The sequence below is a fragment of the Vidua macroura genome, chromosome 3 (assembly GCF_024509145.1).
Source record: "Vidua macroura isolate BioBank_ID:100142 chromosome 3, ASM2450914v1, whole genome shotgun sequence".
Lineage (NCBI taxonomy): Eukaryota > Metazoa > Chordata > Aves > Passeriformes > Viduidae > Vidua > Vidua macroura.
The window spans coordinates 7,143,567-7,165,623 of NC_071573.1; the positions used below are offsets into that span (position 1 = coordinate 7,143,567).

Here is a 22,057-nt window from a genome sequence, read left to right on the forward strand (position 1 = left end):
AAGTTAATAAACCATAGGATGAAGAGAATTACTTTAGCTGTCATTGGCATTTGAAAAATGTTTAGAAAGAATAATTATTTGAATTCTTCTTCTGAGATGTAATATGATAAATGTTCTATGAATCTAACCAATTTAACCTCCAATAAAACAAAGTGCTGTTGATTTTAAAGTATTCTGTACTGCTAATATGTTTTTTTCTATCCATTCCTTTCTCAACTGATCACTCTGTTTCCCCCTGCCTCCCATGGCAGTCTTTTCCCTGTAAAAGGACCGATCTGTCTAAGGTAGAGAAATTACATTTCTGTGTATTGATTGCCATGTCTGCATGTAGTTAACTCACAGAGGCTATGTTAATCATTATATGTCTTGCTTCACTTTACTTTTTGAATACTTTTTCCCCAGAAATTATTTTTTTTTCTATTTATACTCATGTCAGCATGATACCTAATTTGTAACCTTAATGAGGGAACTATTTTCTGTTCTTGTAAGAAGTAGTCTTACAAAACTTCATTTGTATCATTATCATCTAAACAGACAGAAAATTGCATCATGTCTTCCTATTTTTGTGATACTCAGAAACAACCTTTTTGCTATATTCTTTATTTTTTTAATTAGGCTAGAATTCGAGAGACAGCAACGAGAGGAGCTTGAAAAATTAGAAAGTAAAAGGTAACATGTTCTCTGTGGTATTCATGTGTGTATGTTTGTCTATATATACAAGTTATAAACTCTTTTGCATCATGAATTTGGAATCACAGTGTTATTCAGCAAGCAGACAATCCTGAATAGCTGAATTGGAGCTAACTGATATTTAACAAAGAAACTCTGGATAGATTGTACAGATACAATATATTAATTACCCTTGATCTTTATTTTCATGGTTTTACTTAAAAAGATGGCAAATTACTTTCTTAATTAATATCTCTTTTTTTATGGTTTATTTGTCTTTGGATTGAAGTGCGATAGGAGAGACTCACGTGTTATATTCTGTTTTTCTCATATCTAATTGTGGTGTGGAACAGGCATACCAATCACGCTTTTCAGAACATTATGTGCAAGTTGGTTTGAAATTCAAAAGAAAGCATTGATATTAGCTGGCAAACTGAGTTTATTGTTTTGGCTCATCATAGCTGCTAAGACTATGGAAGTGATAGCTGTGCCTTGTTACAGATCTCAGCACTGACTAGATTCAAAAGCTGAAAACCTTTCTGCCTTCTCAGCTTTAGATGGTGTGCTCGATTTTGATAGAGCTCTTTATGCAGTTGGACTAAGCGAAGTAAACTCAGAAAAATCCTGAAGCTCTGAAGCACTGAAAGATACTATTCATCAACTAATGCAACACAGGATCATTGATACTTATTGGTTTTTTTTTTATGTTGGTGGAATTTGAATTCAGATTGTGCAGAAATTGATTTGCTTTAATTCTTTACTTTAATTCTTCTGACTTCTGGCAAAATAGCCAGTTGACTTGCAGGTTGTCTTTACTTGTATAGAGATAATAGTAACCCTTAAGTAAGAGAGATTACACAGAACATAATAATTTGTCAAATCTTATAATCCTGTTTATCAGTAATTCAGTTTGAAATACATAAGTGAAAACATTGCTTTAATTCATCTGTTGGCTTAAATTTGGTGAGGCAAATTGCTAATCAAGTCCTTCTATACAAGTTTTTGTGCATGAGAATACATGTATGTAAAAAAAAATACATATTTACTCTGCACTGTGTGCATGGATATGTTCTATTAATATTTTTATTTGATTTGACAGAACTAATACAGTCTAATTTTTTAATAACACAAGTGCTATATAACATGTCTTTCTATAACTTTATATATCCACAGCTTTTTATACTGACACAGACTATATGAATCTCGTTTTGATTTGTCTCATGCATTGAGTCATTTCCAAGCAATGAAGGATCTTAACCTGTAGCAAAACAAAACTATTAAAAAAATAAATGGTTATATATAGTCAAAAATCTTAGTCCAAACCTTTTTAACTTCATGTAAATGTTCTACTGTAGGAAACAAATAGAAGAGATGGAAGAAAAACAAAAATCTGACAAAGCAGAACTTGTCAGAATGCAGCAAGAAGTAGAGTCACAGCGCAAAGAGACAGAAATAGTTCAGCTGCAAATACGAAAACAGGAGGAGAGTCTGAAACGAAGAAGTGTTCACATTGAAAGCAGGTTAAAAGATTTGCTGGCTGAAAGAGAAAAATTTGAAGAGGAGAGATTGCGGGAACAACAGGAGATAGAGCTTCAAAAGAAAAAGCAGCAGGAAGAAATTTTTGCCCGGGTCAAAGAGGAGTTGCAGCGACTACAAGAACTTAATCATAATGAAAAAGTAGAGAAAATGCAGATTTTTCGTGAACTAGAAAAACTGAAAAAGGAAAAAGATGAGCAGTACCTTAAGCTGGAATCAGAAAAAAAGAGACTTGAAGAACAGGAAAGAGAACAGGTGATGCTGGTGGCTCACCTAGAGGAACAGCTTCGAGAGAAGCAGGTCATGATAGAGCTCCTGAAGAGAGGGGATGTCCAAAGACTAGAAGAAGAGAGAAGAAATCTTGAAGAGATCAGAGAATCTTTTTTGAAAGTCAAGGAAGCCCGATCTGAAGGTGATGAAAACCATGAAGAATTTGAAAAAGCACTGCATGATTTTGTAGAGTTTAAAAGAAAACAGCTGGAACAGCTGACTGTTTTGGAAAAAGATTTAATTCAACAAATGGATCACCTAGAAAAGGAAATAGCAGATGAAAAAAGAGCTCTGGAGAACTTAAAATTTGCACATGAAGAACATATAAATCTCAAGAGAGATGATGAAAACTTTATGGATGCCATACTCAAGGCTGAAGAAGTTGACAAGATAAAGCCAGTGGAATACAGGCTCCAGTCTAAAATACGCCAGCTTGAGTACCTGAAGAGTAATCATTTGCCAGCTCTGCTGGAGGAAAAACAAAGAGCTTCTGAAGTCCTTGACAGGGGCTTGCTAGGGTTAGATAATACTCTCTATCAAATAGAGAAAGAAATAGAAGAAAAAGAAGAGCAGCTTGCCCAGTATAGGGCTAGCACAAATCAGCTGCAGCAACTACAAGAAACCTTTGAATTCGCAGCCAATGTAGCCCGGCAGGAAGGAAAGGTTCGGAAAAAGGAAAAAGAAATCCTTGAATCAAGGGAAAAGCAGCAGAGAAAGGCACTGGAGCAAGCTGTTGCTAAGTTAGAAAGGAGGCATTCTGCTTTGCAGCGTCGTTCCACCATAGACTTTGAAATTGAAGAGCAGAAACAGAAGCTGGCCACCTTGAACAACAGCTGTGGCGAACAGGCAGGGCTGCAGGCAAGTCTGGAAGCTGAACAGAAAGCTCTTGAGCAAGACCGAGAACGGTGAGTGCTGCAGTACCTTCTATTTATCAGAACCTGTCCAGAAAAGGGGAATAATCTTATACCTTGGATGTTGAGAGCACAATTTGTTCAGTGTCCCAGTACTTGAGTTTCTTCATGGGTTTCAAGTAGTTTACCCAAAATTGAAACTCTACTGCTTTTTAAAGAATTTTTGCTCACTGATGAAGTTATGGTATGTTTGGATACTTATCCCATCCTCAGCAGGATATTATTTGCATTAGCCATCACAGTACTTAAATTGTTTTACTTATGTAGAAAGCTCAGACTTCCTTATGTTCTTCCCTTACAGCAAATGCACTGTCTAACAACTTTTTTATTTAAAATTATTTCTGTATAATATTTTATTTTCTTTATTAGTAACAAGTTAGATGTTTATTCAAGATTTGGAGACCGTTACCAAGTGTCCCTCTCAACTGGTGATATACTGAACCCTTCTGGCATTAAAAGTAAATGGGGGTAAATGTTTAATTTTTTAATAGCCCTGGTTTCAAGGCTAAATAAAAATAAGCTATATCCGTGTAAAATTTGATGTTGCTTTTTAAGCTTATTGGAAAATACACAGAGGCTTTAATATTGCCCAGTGTGGTGACAATCCCTTTTAGGCACAGAAGCAATGTCATCAGTTATACTCAAGATATGTTGCATAACACTTAGCCTAAATATGGGAGGCTCAGAGAAAAGTCAGTCAGGTAGGGAAGGATCTTTCTCTGTGGAAGAAGAGGAAGAAATATTTTGGGTTTTTTTTGACCTGAGTAGAAATTCACTAAGATTAATGTGTTCAATTCCTGCAGTATGGAAAAAGTGCAGAATTGCCATTTTTAAATGTGTTACCTGATTTGCTTATACTGGAGCTTTAAAACCTGTGACTGTCAGGGAAGAAATGAGGTATTTTTTTTCTGTGGTAGCATTTGTCATCTGTTTTTCAAATATTTCACTAATATATCTGAATATTTTTTCATAAGCCCTTCAAACATATGTGGAAAAACCACCTAAAAGAAGAAACTTGCCTTTTGAAGGCAGATTGAAGAGCTCTTCTGTATTCCATTCCTTTTAAACCATTATCAGAAGAGTTGCTTTATATAGACTGTGTAGAGGTCACTTTTTCAACATTTATAGCTACATTGTTTGGCTTTTAGTTATGCATTTTCAATACTGATTCATCATTTTGTGTATATTGCCATTCTTTTCCATACTTGTGAACATAAAGTCTCATTTTCTACACCAAGCATCTCACTTGACTAAAGTGAGCTATAAACAACTGGAGGTTCCACAAAAATAGAGTTGTGTGATAAGTGAAAAAATATGTTGTCAGCCAGAAAACTGAGGTTTGGAGAAGATACCAAGGAAGTAAAAAGATTTTTTTTCCTCTTTTTTTTTTCCTTGTTTTTTTTTTTCTTGTTTACTTCAAAATCTAAGTAAAACTTTGAAGTCTTTCAGTGAATAGCCCATGGGCCTGAATAATTCAATTCAGTATGTTTTTGTGAATGTTGAGGCAAGAAAAAGATCTAAAGATACATGAGAATATGTTAAACATTTCAGGCTACTTACTGCTCTTGTGTCTGAGTTTACATTTCACAGTATATGATGCCATAGTAAGCATATGGATTATATATGTTTCTTATTGTTTATCTAGACCCATTATGTAATGATGTGCTCTGGTTCAAATCAGTTTACTATCTGAAAATGTTTAATTGAAATGATCATTTTAAGTGCTATACAAGTTCATCATAATGTTTTTTTTCATCACAATGTTTTTATTTGTTTGAATCATATGGAAGCTCAAAATTCTTTAACCTACAGGTGTCTTGGTTTGAGATAATTTAAAGGAGAATGCTCTGGAATGAGTTATCTCCTTTAAGAGTTCCAACAATCCCTTTCCACCAATAAGAAATTAATACTAATAGCAGAAAGTGAAAAAGCATTAGTTTATGAAGAAGAAGAATGCCAATAGGCAGGGGGGAAAAAAGAAAATAACTGCTAGATATCGAACTGCTAGATCTCACCACGCCACTGAAACAGAAGACAGACCCTAAATACCCGAAATACGCGTTCCGATCGGGGCCTGTTGGGACGGCTTCGGGCTTTGCAAGGCGCGGTGACGAGGTGGTGTCAGATCCGCCTGGGGAGGGCAGGAGCCTCACGGAGCAGCTCCAGCAGCAGGTGAAGAGCTTCCCCACGGCAAGGCACAGCAGAGCAGGCATGGCAGCTGGACTGAAGCCACAAAATGTGTCCTCTCCAAGGCTTGGCGTTGGTTAGCAGCGGCTTGGGCTGGAGCGGGCAGCTCCGCTTCACTTTTGCCAGTGGGATGGCCCCTGGTTTTCGGACAAGCCGCTGCAGAATTTGTTCTCAAGATGGCTCAAACATTGCTACTGCAGTTTCTCTGATCCAAGAAAAAAAACAAACCAAAAAGAAAAGAAAAGGCTTTGCCTAAGCAGAGACCAAGCAGTCAGCAACGCAAATACCATGTTGTGAAAAGGTGGGGAACCTTTTAGGTGGGGAACTTTTTAAAATGCCTGCACGCCAGGTCTGCAGCTTCAGGATCCTAAAGACACAGTAACAGTTTCTGGCCACAGATAATTATGGTATTTGATATCATTGTGGATCACCCCAAGACAACAGGGATTACTCCCAAAATGATAATTTTGAGATTAACTTTAACTGGGATATATACACACATTTTGGCTTTACTGACAGAGGTTTGGGGCACTAGAATGAGCATAAAGCCATAAAGAATGAACGTAAACTTTAGAGCCATCTTTAAGGCAAGTGACAGGGCACAGTTCCATGTACTCACTGGTGGATGCATCACAAGGCTAAGTTTGCAGCTAAATAAGTAATATCTTGTCATTGTAGGATGTTTACAAACCAAGAGCTGAGCTTTGCTCCTTTAATGTAAATCTGATTTTTGCAGTTAAATTGATTTTCCATGGATGCAAACACTTTCCTATATACATCAGCCATCTTTCATCCACTTACCCTCAGGACACAAGATTGTTTTGCTGCTAATCAAAAGAAATAGATGGCTTCTGGCAGTGCTGCAAAAAGCACTCTAAAAGTGAAGTGAACAATTCAACCTAAGCCTCAGCAGCATTCATCATCTCTCTAATTTTCTCACTTAACCCCCAGGATGGAATATAGAACTGCATTTCAGTTTAGATATTTACAATTGTACCAGAAGTGGTAGAATCCCAGGTTTGCATAGTTTCTCCTGTTTTAGCAAGAGCTTATTTACTTTTATTATTTGATTTCTAAGTAACCTCTAGAAAATGAATTACTTTTGGAGACAAAAATTGTAATGAAAATGGGGAAGATTATTACTGTGTTACTAATCTAATCTCAGCTACTTTACAAGTGAAAAGGGTGTTCTAAAGATTACTTTGTTGTAATATGATGAATATTGCAATAAGTGCTTCTTATTTCATACAAAATGCCTTAGGCATTTTTAGTCAGAAACACAGTACCTAATTTTGCATGTTGTACTCTGTGCATAAATCTGGGTGGAACTGAATTTATTTGTTAAAGAAAGCAAGGAGGTTTCAAGAGATGATTTCTTTGCTGTATATATACAATAAGTATATATATGTCTGTTTTCTAAGTGAATTTTCAAAAACATATATACAGATGGAACAACTGGAAAATGTACATGTTTAGTACACAATTTAAAGATTTTCTTATAGAGAAGTTTTGCCACATCAATGTTTTAGGTTTTCTTTGGGGGCTTTTTTTGTATTAGTGCTGTATTTTGAGTTTTTCATTTTTTACCCCTTCATTTCTTCATTTACTTTCACAGTGGAAGATAATATCTAAGGTCATTGATAGAGTTCTGTAAAAATTAGAATTTATTAATGTGATTCTAATAGACAGGTTAGTTCTTAGGAGTTAATATTTGATGTGCAGATTTGCTATGGAAGTTATCAAAGTTGTTTTATTTGACTTAATACTACTCTTGGAATGTGGTTTTGAGCTGTCTCTATATTCTGGTCTAAATGTGCTTAAAGAACAATCATGATTTTTAAACCTTCATAAATATTAGTATCTGCAATCTTATGTACATGTATACCAGTGTAGGCACATTGCTTCCTATCAGACCTATTCAAATCAACTCTAAACCAAAGCAAATTACATGTTACAATATCTTTATAGCCTGGACCATGAAATTCAGCAGCTGAAGCAAAAAATATATGAGGGTGATGGAGCTCAGAAAGGAAACCATGGAATATTAGATGAGAGACTCTCCCACAGCACTTCCCCTGCCAGCCCAACAAAGGCACAGACACCTGCTGCCCCACTGGTTGATGATAGGTAGGTAATCTGCATTCCTGAAATGGAATGCAAACAATAGCTTTAGAAAAGAAATATTTTGAAAGACCATTCTGCCAGGGTTGAATTTGATTTAAATACTGTGATTGTACTGGAAGACTGGTCTGGAAATAAAATTGATGTTCTGCTGTAAGTAGCCAATAGCCTCAGCTGTTGCTCCTGTACAGTTTGTTTTAGAATACAGTTTTGGGAAACTGTAGGTTGAAAGGTATTTAAATTGGTTTTGAGTTTACAGTTACTTGTCTATATGGTTTTGCTTCATATATGCTTATGGCAACAAAGTAAATTTAATTGTCTTAAACTTTGTTTTAATAGGACAGCTGCCTGGCATCACTAAAATCTTTATTCTCCCTTGTTACACTTACACATGGCAGTTGTTAGTATGACCTCTTGGAACATTCCTTCTGTTTGAAGACCAAACCTTTGCTAGTCCAAGTTGCTGATATCACAGCAGCAGTAAAGGCAAACTGTTAAGTTGCTAAAGATGCAACCCCAGCCTTCTTTCTTCTTCATCACTTGTACCCTCACTGCCTCTTGTGTGTAGAGCTGCAGTCATAGCAGTGGTTGACCCTGTGGTCCAGTAATTTGTTTAATTAATAAAAATTTTTTAACCTTTACCTGTTAGATGAACACTTGTTCAAAAGTCAGTGTTCCTTCCTTAAGGTGGGATAAAACGGCTCTAACATTAAGCCTGCCAGTTAAGAGCTGTGCAGTACTTAGGGTTAAAAGCATTTCAAAGAGCCTTGTAGTCTGTCTTGATTTTTATGTGAAAATACACTGTTTTTCCATACACACACACACTTTTCTGTATCTTAAAGGATAAATGCCTTTATTGAACAAGAAGTGCAGAGAAGGCTCCAGAATATTCACCATAAAGCTGAGGATAATGATGTTAGTGTGTCCCGGTCTACAGAAAGTTTCAAGGTGAGCAGAAGTGGGTGGGAGATCCTGACCTTCAATGGATCATTTCTATCCACTGATTCAGTTTTGTCATTCAGTAATTTCCATGTTTTCCTGTGTTTACTTACTCTTAATTTACCAAAAGTTTTTAAAAAATGTAAAGAGTAAATGAGGTATGATATAAGTTTTTAAATTTTAATAATATATTTATTTCCAGTGGTGTTTTTATGTTGTATTCTGGGGTTTTTTTTGGCAGGAAAGAGTGTGTAAATGACAGTAAGAAGTTTGCAAATCAAATCGTCATTTTATGTCAGAAAAGATTTAACTGATGAAAATTAAGGTTCATACTTACAAACAAATGCCTATTCAAAAACTGGTAACCTAATTGATCCAAAGAGTGGGTTGATTGACTTCTAAGCCAGTTGTTTTAATAAATATTGATTGTTATTTTTGTCTATTATAATGTCTGTTCCTCTAATACTCTTAAATTAACTTATACAAGAAAGGCACTTTTTAATAACCTCCTGTACCTTTTTTTTTGTGCTTAGGATAATGAGAGGCACAATAACAGCACTGTTCAGCGCAAGTTGAAGTATGAGGTAGGTCATAATTTGTCAGAATGACATGGTTGTCTTAAATTATGGCATGCCCTGTAATTAAATTTCATAATGTTTAGCTGCACAATTAGAATTTTGAATTCACAGCAAGATTAATGGCTAACAGAGATGGCAGTGCATCTTACCAGCTGGAATCAAAGTGATTTTGTTTCAGATTATACCTAGCTTTTCCTTGTTTGAAAGGTGTGGTATTAGGGTGGATCTTTCTTCATTGTTTTGCCAGGATTCTGAATTTGGAACAGTATTCCTTTCATTATTTTTAGAGGAGAAAAGTGTTTAATGAGCATTTAATTGAATTAAATTTAAATTAAATTCATTTAATTCAATGATTGTCTGAATTCAGAATACACGTAACATTTTTGATTCACAATGAACTGCTACAGGAGTGTCTGTACAGCAGCAAGAAGAACCAGGCAGGCTGTGTGTGTCCTGAAGGATTTGTACATGTATTTATGTATTTTTAAACTGAGGCTTAGACCCATCCCACCATATTTAGTAGTCTAACTGCTGCTTGTAACACAGTTATTGTCTTGGTGAGTAAATCCTAGGAACCTTCATGGATTTAAACTGTAACAATGGGAGGGCTGCAACACCTCAAATTTGTACTTCTTTTGACTTTATATGGTTGGTTTTCAGCTGTGTTGGACTTTTTGCACTCTGTTGGCTAGTATGGGATTACTTTTTTTGTGCATGTGTGGGGAAAAAAAGTGAGGGCTTATGAGTTTCTGCATTGCCTGTTGACTTTCCTGGGTGTTTTGAGTAAAGCATATATAAACCAAGTGAAATGGATACTGTACAAAGAAAAAGCAGGGGTGGGTTGAAAAGATCAACTGTTCCTTAATCAGATCTCAATCACTGCTCTTGGGTTTTTGAGAGAGAGAGAGAGATTGTATCAATTTTAAATTATTGTATAAATCTAATAAAAATCAATCCTCAGTTAAAGAAATGTTTTGGTCAGAAGATTTTAGAAAGACATTTTTGTTTTCTTCTTTTGGAATTTTTAACAGAAAAGTCAACAGTGACAGCCACACTGTGGCTTTCCATTTCTGTCTAAAGATGGCAATTGTGCTTCAGAGTTGTGTGGAGAAAAGGCAGGAGTAAGAGACCATAAGAGACAGAAGGCATATACAGAGATGCTGGATTTATTCTCCAGTTCTGGAAGACATTCTTCCCCTTGTACATCAAAGAAGGCATTTCAGAATGAAGGCATAACTTAACTCAGAGCAGGAGAGCTTTGCATGTCATTGTGGCATTAGAAGTAGTTTAATTCACTCTAAAGGTACTAATACTTTAAAGAGTAAGAATGTTCTGTATCAGAATGTTTAATCTACTTCTTTACATAGTTCTGACTTTAATAATGTGGCTTATTCACTCCACAAGGTTGAAAATTTCAATCATTTTGATGATTAAAATAATTACTTCTCCAGATTGTGACAGCTCAAGAACTGAATCTGATTGTTCCTACTTGAAACAGATGTCTTCTGCAGGATCTTTAATGGGTGCTAATGAGCAAACTGGCTTTAGCATATTGTGCCTTCTCTTTTCTCAGTCTTATGTACATTCTGGAACAAAAACTTATAAAGATAACAGCCCATTAAAGACAGTGCAGCCAATAGTTGAAGACCAATCTAGTAATTCTCAGCTTCCAACACACAATGCCTCTGATTTGATTTCTTCTAAGTCAATAGCTTCTTTTTTTGATGCAAGACAAGAACACACTTCCATTTTGGGATATTTTTTCAGTCAGCTTTCCTACTTTTACAAAGATACTAGTAGTCAGCTGGTCAGCAGCAATTAAGGAGTTAGGAAGTTTGTGTGATGCAAGTGAGAGATGTGCCCAAGCAATATCATTAATAAAAAATCTGCCATTTATAAGAAACTTGCAAGTAAATGTGTTCCTCAAGTCGGGCATGAATCAAGACATATCCCACAGTAATGATGGTGCTAAAGCTCATACTGAAAATGTCTTTCAGCCTGAATCCTCTGTGCAAGAGGCTCTCACAATGTGCATAAGCATGGAGATCTCTGATGCCTTTGTGAGAAAATCCCCTGAAGAATTCACATGCAATTGGAAAAAAAAAAAAGAGCTAGAAAACAGTTTAGTATTAAGACAGAACTTTGTGCATTTTCCTGATGTATTTTTGAAACTTCAGGCCCATTCTCTGGAAAAGGTACTGGAATTTTTCATCTGTGCTTCAGATTTCTGTTAGGGTTTAGGAGTTGAAAGGTGTCTGTTGGCAGTTGCAGAAAACTGGATCCAGGACCTGCTTGCTTGCTTTTGTGTGGTTCCATTCTGTATGTTGTTGTTTTGTCAACTGAACAAGGCGCCTGCCAGAGTTCCTTGCCAGTATTTCATGAGGTTCCTATCAGCACTATAAAGGAGATTCAAGTTGGCTTTGCTGGATGGAATATTCGACTTCTGTGTTCTGCTGAAATGGTTTACTCACAATATTTACCTATAACAAACACTTCACTCAAAGAATTTGCAGTGACATAATGAGAAGTTTGATTATTACAGTTTGATTGTTTGGGTGATGATGTTTATAGAAATCACCAGCTCAAACGATTTGATGCAGATTTCACTGGACTGGACTTCAGATGTAAATGAATTAGTTTTTTCAAGTGGAGTACAATTGCCCTGTAAATTTCAAACTGAGTTAGCTGACCTGGTTTACTTACTCTATGAAAATATGGGAAGTATTAAACCTTCATTAGGTGACATTCATGTACTGCTGTCTATATCAGACTGTGCTAAGTGGACTGTGTATAGGAATCTTGTTCTTACAACTACTCATAGAGGTCTCTTAAAGGAAAATAGTATCTTTTTTTCTGCACCTAACATTTTGGATGCTTCATGCCAGCAATCACAATTTGACAGCCTTTGGTTGTACAGTTTGAATGATATCCATTGTGCAGTTTTGCCAGACAAAGAGAAGTGCACAAAAATTGAGCTTGTGTTTTCTAAAAGGAACAAGGTTGGACCTGATTCAGGAATTGTTTTTTCTAAGTACTGTGAAAAAGAAATAAATACTCAGCTGACAGTCATCCCATCAATTCTTCAAAGCAGTTTGCATATCCCTTCGGAAATCTGGAAATTAACATTCAGTTCAAGTGAAGAAGCCATTTGGCTAATTATGCATTTGCCTAGGTATTGAAATCCAAATAAGTTTAGATATATTCAAAATAAAAGGCTAATAATTATTGATAAAATCCTTCCCCTCCCCCCCCTATTTTTTTAATCAATAGAGAAAAGGGACCTTTGAGCTCCAAGGGAATACCACAGACTGTGTAAACACATCTAAGCAATAGTAATTATTAATTGAGTGCTTGCATTTTGTATATCTCTGATATGCTGTACATACAATTCCTTGGGAAAGTGAGGAAATTAAATGCTTCTATGTTATATGGTAGGTGGATGAAAACTATAATTACAGCTCTGTCTTATGATTTCCATTTTGGCTGTGTTTTCTAGCTCCTTCCATATACTATCTATCTTCATTAATGTCTTCTCTATTCCTCCTTGATTGTTTTTTCTTTAATCTTTTTGATAATCTTTGTTTTTCATGCTCCTCATTTACTTCATGCCTTTGATCTCAATATTTCAAAACATCTGCAGATTTTTTAAATCTTACTTTCACTGTATGCTCTTAATACTACAGATATTTACAGCTTTTATATGTGCAATTACTGACAATTCTCTTCTTCTCCAGAGTTTTACATGTAAGGTTTATTGCACTTTCATATCAAAATTTGTCACAAGTCAAAAGGAGTTGTGCTTTAAATAGCATTTCAACCTTTGGTGATGCTACTGTGGCAAGACAGATGTTTTGGGGTCTACCATCTGTGTGCACGTTTCTCATGCTCCAGCGAGGTAGTTGACAACTGGGGACACTGCCTGACAGATGGAGTGAGTTTAACTCTAGAGTTCTGTCCGTGTAATGGTCTTGGCCTTACTTCATCATTCTCTGCTTGCTTACTGATGGGGTTGTTGATGCTGTGAGATTGCTTTTTTACAGTCTTTTTATTACTACATCCCAAGAAAAAATGGGGCTATTGGACATTAATGGAATATTTCCATTAGTCGAGGCTTTCCTCTAGCTTAGGATGAGGCGTATTTTACCAGTTAGCCCTGTCAGATGTTTGAATAATAAATAAGCTGTTATCTCCTATCTTTTGTTTCTTCCCTTGTAAGGGGAGCTGAATATCTTTTGAATCCTGTTGCTTGAATATGCCATCTGCCTTGTTTGAGGAAGATGGTTCTTGGCAGAAAAAACAGTGGTATCTAATCTGAAATTCTAAATTCTGTAAGCATATTGCCAAGCAGAGGTGAATTTCAGAGGTGAAATCTACTACACTACACTACAGTTAGATTTCAGTCTCTCTCCTAGTATAAGAACATTTCCCATTTGTTTTTACCATATGTTAGGACATGATAATGTAACTCACATGGGATTTAAAAAGAAATAGCTTGTATTGGGTAGGGAAGTTATGTCTGGAAGGATGAACACTTGTTTGGATAAAGAGTTATGGGGGTTTTTATTGTTACATTTTTACTTCCTTAAGGAAGTCCAGGAATTAGCAAAATGTGTCATGTTATTTTGAGGTACTGTGGTTTTTTTTTACTAAAGAATGTGTACACAAATGAGTAGACAGACTAATATCATCATGTCAGTCCTGCTCAGAAGTGGCTTCCTCATTGACATCACTATGGCATTTCTTCTGGGCATTGCCCAAAGTCAACATTGAGTGGCACTGTCTGAGAGAACTGTCTTGATCAAGGCTGTTAAAGGAAATGAGTTTCTGAAACCAATTTTTTTTCTGATTATACACCAAAGTTAAATGTTTGTGCATTTTGTGTTTCCCAATAACGCTTTTTCTCTTCTGTACTTTTTAAAAAATTAACTCAATGAATACTCTGCACTTTCATGAAAAAAAAAATCATAGCAGTATATTTTATTCTAATATTTCTACTATTTTTACTATGTGAAGTAAAAATAAAGATCATTGTTTATGAATATCAAAGCATTATTTAATGCATTAGGGTGCATTTTCCTCAACACTTCGTGTTTGAGATTGTTTTCCTCTCTATTAGCTGTTTGTAATAGTTCTCTGAAAATGACTGTCAATAAATTACACGTTGACAGAGGTGGCTTTAAGAGTGGCTTTACGGTTTTACTGCTATTTTAGAACAGATGATGTTGTTTTCAGGGGAATTAACTTCTTTTCCCCCAGGGAAAGAGCAGCTTACATTTCAGTGCTCCAGAAACGAGTTTTAACTGAAAAGCTAGTAATGTGGGCAGTAATTACAGAAGAGCAAAATGGACAGGAGACAATATTTTTTGTGAGAAAAAGGTCGCTGAAGATATTTTTCCATTCAAACAAACTTTTTTTATGGTTTCTTAAAATAAAAATAAAAGAAAAAGTTTATGGTAAATACACTCTAGATTAATTCAGTGGAATAAAAATTCACTTTCTTTGTTTTATTAATGCTAAGGGAAATTAATTTGTCATTTATAATTGACTGGCAATGTAATAACAGCCTTCTCTTCTTGAGAGCCATGATGGTGTCAAAAGGCTTTCTGTAACAGGCAGAGGTGTTTATGAATGAGTTTCAAATTCTTCTCCAGCTCCTACACCATCTCATGTGTCCTGGAAGTCACCAGGAGTTGCTATAAAGAAGATGAATGTTGAAAATACAGTTACAGCTCAAGTGATGGATAGCAGTGCTAAATACAAATATATAACACAGTCATAACTTTGAAGTGATAGTTTTTCAATCTTTTTGGTTGTTAACTTATGTTTCTCATGCTGCTGTTATTTTTTAAGTGCCAGTTCATTAAGGTTTTCAGACCAAATATGTTCAATGGAGCAAGTAGAGGACTTCCTTAAAGGCAGTTTTTCTATTTTTTTCACTCTGAATGCTTATGCTACTTTTGGGCATAGTGACTGCAGAGCATTAATCTTTTCAGTTGCAAAAATGTTTTCTTTTTGGCATAATTTCAGAGTTACATACTCCATCTGGTTGTCAGAGGAATGAGCCCTCATTGGAAATAAATTTTTAGATTGTTTTGTCCAGACTGTGCGAATTTATCATAGTTGAGTTTTCTGGGATTCCAATATGATAAAAAAAAAAAATAGTAGGAAACTATTCTGACTGTGGATTGCTTATTTAATTATAAAATAAATTTGAACTTTTAAAGTTTAAGAGCTTTCTGAATTGGTTAGACCCCTGCAGGTTTGCATGATATTGTAAACATTTGTTATAAAAGATAGAGATGTACAAAAGTTAAAGCTAACTGTGAAAACTTGATTAATACACTGATTTTTTTTTTTTGAAAGGGAGGTAATAAAAAGTCTTCTGCTTTCCCTTGTTTTTGATATCTAAGCTGAAAATGCCTTTTCAAATAAAGGAATATTTTTTATACACTTCAACTTAATTTTTGTATGCATAAAAATATGCTAGGGCTTGCTTATAGGACAAATCCACTTTGTTTTCAAATAATTCCTTCATTTTAGAGGTAACTTCTGCCTTTTCTTTGCCTGCTCCTCTGACCAAGAACACTTTCTCATTTTCAGTGAAGTTCTTTTCTTTTTTTCCTTATGTAGTGATTTTGGTTTTCCTTTCTTCTCCCTATTTGGTATGTACATGAAAGCGGATGGTCTGTCGTTCACTGGGAGCAAATCCAGATGACCTAAAGGACCCAATTAAAATTAGTATTCCACGGTATGTCCTGTGTGGGCAGGGAAAGGATGAACACTATGAGTTTGAAATAAAGGTAAGTGCTTATCATTTGCTTTTCTTTAATGTTTTTGTTCCACTAAGTGCTATTTTTGATTCTCTTTCTCTGAAGTGGCCTCAATACTGTTAAATAAGAGACTTCAGAAGAATGCACAGTATAGGACACTATAAAGACAAGTATTTTCCAAGTGGGTTGATTGTACAGAAGAGGCTAATGGCCAGATTCTTGAGGTGAGCAGTTCCAGAGCCAATGTCAGTTCGATTTGAAGAGTTCCAGAGATGAGGATTAAATGCATATTGGTTATAGGAAAGCCCTTTATTGAGATGCAAGTGTCAGCTATAGAAAAGGCTTAGACTTGAAATATTTACCTGAAAAAATGAAAGCATGAAAGCTTTATTTAAGTATTTTGCATATATGCAAGACAAAGGCTTGATCCCTTTCACGCTCTCTTTATTGTTCTGATTCTTCCCACTCTGCATTTCCAAGGTGTTGCTTCTCCAAACTCTCAGTTGGTTTTCTGTGTAGAAATGCTGGGGGGGGCAGGGAGAAGCATATTAATTTTGTTTCCTCTGGTATGCAGCCAGTGTTTTTTCAAACCAATATCTAAAGTCTAATTGGAAATGTGTTCTCAATGTGTGTGGACATATGTGTAGCATAACTGATGTACATGGTATTGGAGCCAGAACTGACAGCCTCCTTTACTGAATGTCCTGCCAGATGCTTCATTAGCTGTTGTGAGGTGGAGGAGTGATCTTCCTCGTGGGGTAAAGGACTGTTTTTGAACTGTGCTCTCTTTTGAAAAGACTTTTATTAAGATGGGCAGTCTTAGCTTTGTTTATGCTAATTAAATTTTCATTTTGAAACATACCATGCTGTTTGTGGGTAGAATAGCTCCTTTTGCCTGTTGAACTTTGATTTTCTTGGGGCTGGTGAAAGCCTGGAGCCAGGGAGATGCTGAGAGATGAGTAAGTGCACATGAAACTTCCCCAGGACTCTTATACTCAATTTTCAGCACATGTGATTTAGTGAAGATGGCTAAAGTAAAAAGGTAGTTTCTGTTTTGAATATGTTGGTGGATTTCTTTTCCAGGTATTCTCCCTTCATTGGTAAAACCCCATGTAAGCCTCTACAAGATCTTAGCATGAAGGAGCAGTTGAAAGACTGTGTGCAGTTTGGCAGTTTTGGGGATGTTTCTTATAGTCATTCCATCACATGAATCAATCTAATGAAAAAGATAATGCTTTTTCCTTTCCCTCCAGGTCTCTATGTCACAGTGGATTACTTCTGCTGTAGTCAGAATTTAGCTTCATGCTCCAATCCACAGACCTTCCATAAATTTCTCTGTTTTAAATGTTTTCCATGCAGAGCTCCCAGCTCTACTTTGATCTGTATTAATCTCCAGAAGCCCGTTATTCCTGGTTTAGGGCAAATTTGGGAGAAAACCTCCAAAAGGGCCCCCCCAAGAAAGCAAACCCACATGGCCACTCCCCTGAAACAGTTCCACTTCTCGGAGAGAAGTGGAAAAAACCTGTTTGTTTATTTAACAGGCAATGCACTCCCCAGCAGAAAAAATGAACAATACCAGATGACAAAACTAATTTGCTGCTCTGAAGAGATGACAAATTCAGAAAATCTCTCCTGTGGCTGGTAGCTCTGTTAACAGTCCCTCCAGCACTGGGAAAGGCTGCTGCCCAGAGTAGGTCACAAAGTGCAAGCTCTTGCTGCTCCCTGGGTCCCGGTCTGGAGCAGGTTTGAATAGTTCCAAGGAAAGGGAAAGAAAACCAGTCCAGGGAAAACTTCTCTGCCTCAGCTAGCTAAACTAACTAAAAAGCAAAGAAGGGCCCTGTTCTGCCCCCTCTGTGCCCAGACAACACAGTGGAGTTCTGTGTTCCAGCAGAATGTGGAGGAGTGAGTGCAGGCTGATAACAAACTCTGGTGCTGCTTCTTCTCCCTGCCTTCGCTCTCAGAGCCTGTTGTGAAGGCACAGAATATAATATCCAGCATAAACAGAACACACAACTGGGGATACAAGCATCATGATATCACCCTAGGACATATAGAAAATTAGAACACCTGGAGTACTATTTGTATATTTTTGTATATTTTTTTTGCCTTAAAAATCAAGAAAATATGGCAGAGGGGGGAGACTAAATGTACCTATTCATTTAATCTCTTCCTCATAGGTCAGAATACCATGTCAGCTGTCCAAATAATTCCTGATTTCAACCTTACTTCACTTAGTTCAAGTTTATTTTCAGGTCATCTGAAACATATGTCAGTTGTGGGAAAGGACTAAGGTGTTGCTAACCCCATTCCTTTTCTAGGTCCTAAATAAGCTTTCTTCAGCAAGGTTCCTCTTGCTTTCAAGAAAATGGGTAGCTGATCTATCTATGTGTCATAGCACTTTGGAGCCTGACAAAGCACAAGTAATGATTGAGTTGAATTTTAAGACAGTCCCCAAAACTGTGAATCCTAGGTATCTCAGAGGTATTTTCTTCAACAGATGTTTCTAGTCATTGTGTTTGTAGTTAAATCCTGCATATTGTTATACAGAGGAACAAATATAATAAATTTCTGTATATAACAAATACAGAAATTTCTTCTTGTGACATGCAGTGGTAAAGATTATTTTGTTAAATGCCAGAAGACAGAGAATGAGTTCCACTTTCCTTGGCAGCTTCATGGTCAATTCATAGGTCTTTCAACCCTAACATATTATCCAACAATAATTTATTGCAGGGTCAGCATCTTGTTGATATAGACACATATGGGAATAGGCCAGCAGGATGTTCTGTCCACTCAGGTTCTTTCATTGGAGACAGATCCTAATTAAAGATGTTGAGTGAGTCCTACAAGAACTGACTGGAGAGAATTCAAAACAGGAAGAAACTGATAATTTATTAGAGCTCAGACAGCACCTTCTTTTGCAGCAGGAATATGTCATGGAGCTGTTTGTGTTAGTCTGCTATTAAGTATTCTGTATGAATTGATTAATTTCCAAAAAAGCTTCCATTTGAGTGACAGTTTTATGTGTTGTCTTTAAAGACATGATGAAACACTAATACCTTAATCAGGTCTAACCATGTTTCTGTTAGAGCTGAATTAGTATGCCAGAGAACTATTCATGTATTTCCCCCTTCCTTTCATGTTGTTTCAGGATGTTTAGACAAGGCTGTGCTAGAAACAGTGAGGGAAGAGCTTTTGCATCAATAAAACCAGTGGCATCTGTTATGGACAGTGCCCATGGTTGCAGACAGTACCTATGGTTGGCAGAAGGAGCAGCAAGGCAGCAGGGAAGGTGGAACTCCAGCTCTCATAAAGACACACAGGGTTTCCTGAGAGCAGGTGATGGAAACGAAGTCTGTAATCAAGCGCAGCCCTGCAGGGATCCTCTAACAATACTGAAAGTTGTAGATAAGCCTTCTCATTCTCATTCATCTTTTTCTCATTGTTTTGAGTTCCCTCTGTTTATTTATCCTGTTTGATATTCTTTCAAAATTGGTTTTCTTGTGTTTCAAAACCTTTTAGTGATGTCTGAGAAGTGCTCTATAAGAAAAGATCCAGGCAGATGCACCCTAAAACAGTGTTTTCCTTCAGATCCAGTCGCATTTCTGTTCAGCCAGATGCTGTGTTGAATCTGCTCAAAAAGTCCACATTTCTAGGCCAAATTTATTTCTGAGTTTGGTGAACTGTTGCAGAGTGGGAGTAAAGCAGAGGTAGTTCTCATTGATGCATAGTTCTTTTAGAAAATGATGCATGCCCCATAACTACCTACATTAGTAAGAAGTCTAATATTCTGTCAACATTATCTGATTAATATCCTCAATAATAAAATAGAAAAAGGTTATAAGAAGTTTTTAGAAAACTTCTAGCTTTTCAGATGCTGTTTTCCTAGTGTGAGGAACAGTTTCAACAAGGTTAATATGAAGAAATATGAGTTCTTATGATGACTGTTGACAGTTTAACCAGGTTAGATAAAGAAATTAGGCATTTCCTGTTTTTTTCTCATTACTTTCAGAATGAGGTGGAATATTGCTTTTTTCTCCCCCAGTCATAGTGTTACTTGTGTTGCTATGGAGCAGAAAGAGGACAAGTTCTGTGATGTGCTTTACAGTGCAATTGATTGAAAATGTCTCCTAGGTTATTTTCTATCAGTCATCATGAGAAGAAAAGATAAGGAGACAGGACTGTGACATCTTCTTTCAGATTTATAGGTTTTACATAGGAAATGGTGAAATGAGAGAATGACAGAAACAAAACAACCCACAATTCTGAGGCAAGTGTGGGATCACAGCAGTGCCTAGATAAGAATATTCCAAAATCTATCTTGCAGATGTACTTAACCATATTGTTTTTGTTCTTAAGAAAATACTTGTAACTGTATTAGCAAACTATGTAAAAAATCAAAGGGCTTTTCAGAATTGCTTTACTTGTTCAAAACACCTGCATATGTCCCTCTCCCATTCCTACAGAGCGTATAGTCTTTCATACAGTTTTTTTTAATGGGAGAAAATGATCCCAGCCTAGACTTGTTGGATCAGTTTTAGGAGTAAAAGGCCATATTCTAGAAATGCTGTAATTGTAATTCTCTTTATACAGGTGCATTGTAATTCTCTTTATACAGGTGGAATTTGATTCTCTCTGTCCTAATAGCATTATTGCTGAGCTTTGGGGGCTAGTTAAGACTTTGTTTAGTATTAAAATTTGTTTTTCAAATGTGCCAGCTCTAGCAACAGTAAAATTTTGTAATTACCTTCAAGTCTCATTACAAAGATTTGGAAAGTAAACAAAGAAGATGACAAGGACCAAATCAGGTCAAACCAAGCCACCAAAAAACAGTTCTCAAGCGGCAAAGATGCATGGCTTTGCTGTTTTCCTTCCTGTCCATCTCTAACAAGTTATTAAGCTTTGTAGAAGAAAGCTAATAAATAATTGGCTGCAGGCAATTTGATTTGGGTAAGTTTGGTGTCACCCTATCACCTAGACAGCTGTCTGATGCACAGCCAACATGACATGCCTGCTGTTCCCCAGGCTGTGCATCCGGAGGAGTCCAGGATGCCTTGTGCTAGGTTGCTCCTCTTCTGTGAAAACCCCTGGGAAAAAAAGAGGTCCCTTTCAAATAAAACTGATATAAAAATGACATTATCACATCAAATTTTCACAACTCTGAAATATTAAATGACAGAATTAAAGCAAAAAGAATGCAGCATGAGTAATATCTTTGCTTTATGAGTAGCTATTACACTTGACCATTGTCTACTCAAACATTGAAATCACACAGTCCTCTGCCTTAATAATTCAGAACAGGATGGTTAATTGGTTAATTGAGATCAGTATAACATGCATATTCCTGAAGAGTTATTAATTTTTTTTAGTTAAATCTACCTATGAATGTTAAATCTTTTCACCTGAGTTGTAAAGTTTGAGACACTGTTAACAATATTTTGAGGGAATGTAGTCCGTTGTGCAGGTGTCCTAAAATCACAGAATTGTGAAGGTTGGAAAAAGCATTTAAGATCATCAAGTCCAAATGTCAACCCAGCAGCACCAACATGTTCATCATTAAACCATGTCCTCAAGTGCCATATCCATCCTTTTTTGAACACTTACAGGGATGGTGACTCATAGTAGCAGTGAAGCTTGTTTGTGAGATGAAAGAGAAGTTTTTTAAGAAATAATGAGTTTTCATTGTGGTTACATGCTGGAAGAACCTATGTTATTATGCTTGTGAAAAGTTCTGAGAAGGCTGGTTTTGTTTGCTTTAATCTTTAGTTTAAAATTAAGGTAAAAATAGGAAAAGGCCCAGTCCAAATCTCATTCCTCTTGTCATAAAACACGCAATAATTTCTGTTTTTCAAAACACTTCCCCTAATATCCCTATTCCAAATTCAGCAGCAAAGGCAGTAGGGATGGAAATGAGTGGACCAGTGGTGAGTTTGTTGTAAGTGTGGGGTAGCAGCATTGATTGGTTTCTTCTGGCTTTGTTGCTCTGATTTCTGTTTCTCTTACTCAGTTATCCTACTCCATTGCAACTTTCTTTGCCTCCATAACTTCTTTTTCTACACTCAGTAGTGAGAGAGCT

The 22,057-nt window shown here is 36.3% G+C and overlaps 1 protein-coding gene across 11 annotated transcripts in view; it reads left to right on the top strand.

The window, feature by feature from the left end:
• Positions 1-22,057, top strand: part of KIF16B (kinesin family member 16B) — a 141,911-nt gene that overhangs the window by 75,825 nt on the left and 44,029 nt on the right. For 8 of the 11 annotated variants that reach the window (XR_008436381.1, XR_008436382.1, XR_008436384.1 and 5 more), the window contains exons 18-23: positions 616-669; positions 2,025-3,380; positions 7,542-7,700; positions 8,537-8,642; positions 9,167-9,217; positions 15,889-16,011. Coding sequence is in view for 4 of the 11 variants with exons in the window: in XM_053973913.1 (XP_053829888.1) it covers positions 616-669; positions 2,025-3,380; positions 7,542-7,700; positions 8,537-8,642; positions 9,167-9,217; positions 15,889-16,011 (1,849 nt within the window). In the remaining 7 variants the exon portion in view is untranslated. Of the gene's footprint in view, positions 1-615; positions 670-2,024; positions 3,381-7,541; positions 7,701-8,536; positions 8,643-9,166; positions 9,218-10,242; positions 10,515-15,841; positions 16,012-16,086; positions 16,206-22,057 lie in introns of those variants that run through there. The other 3 variants (XR_008436387.1, XR_008436386.1, XM_053973916.1) reach the window with 3 other exon arrangements.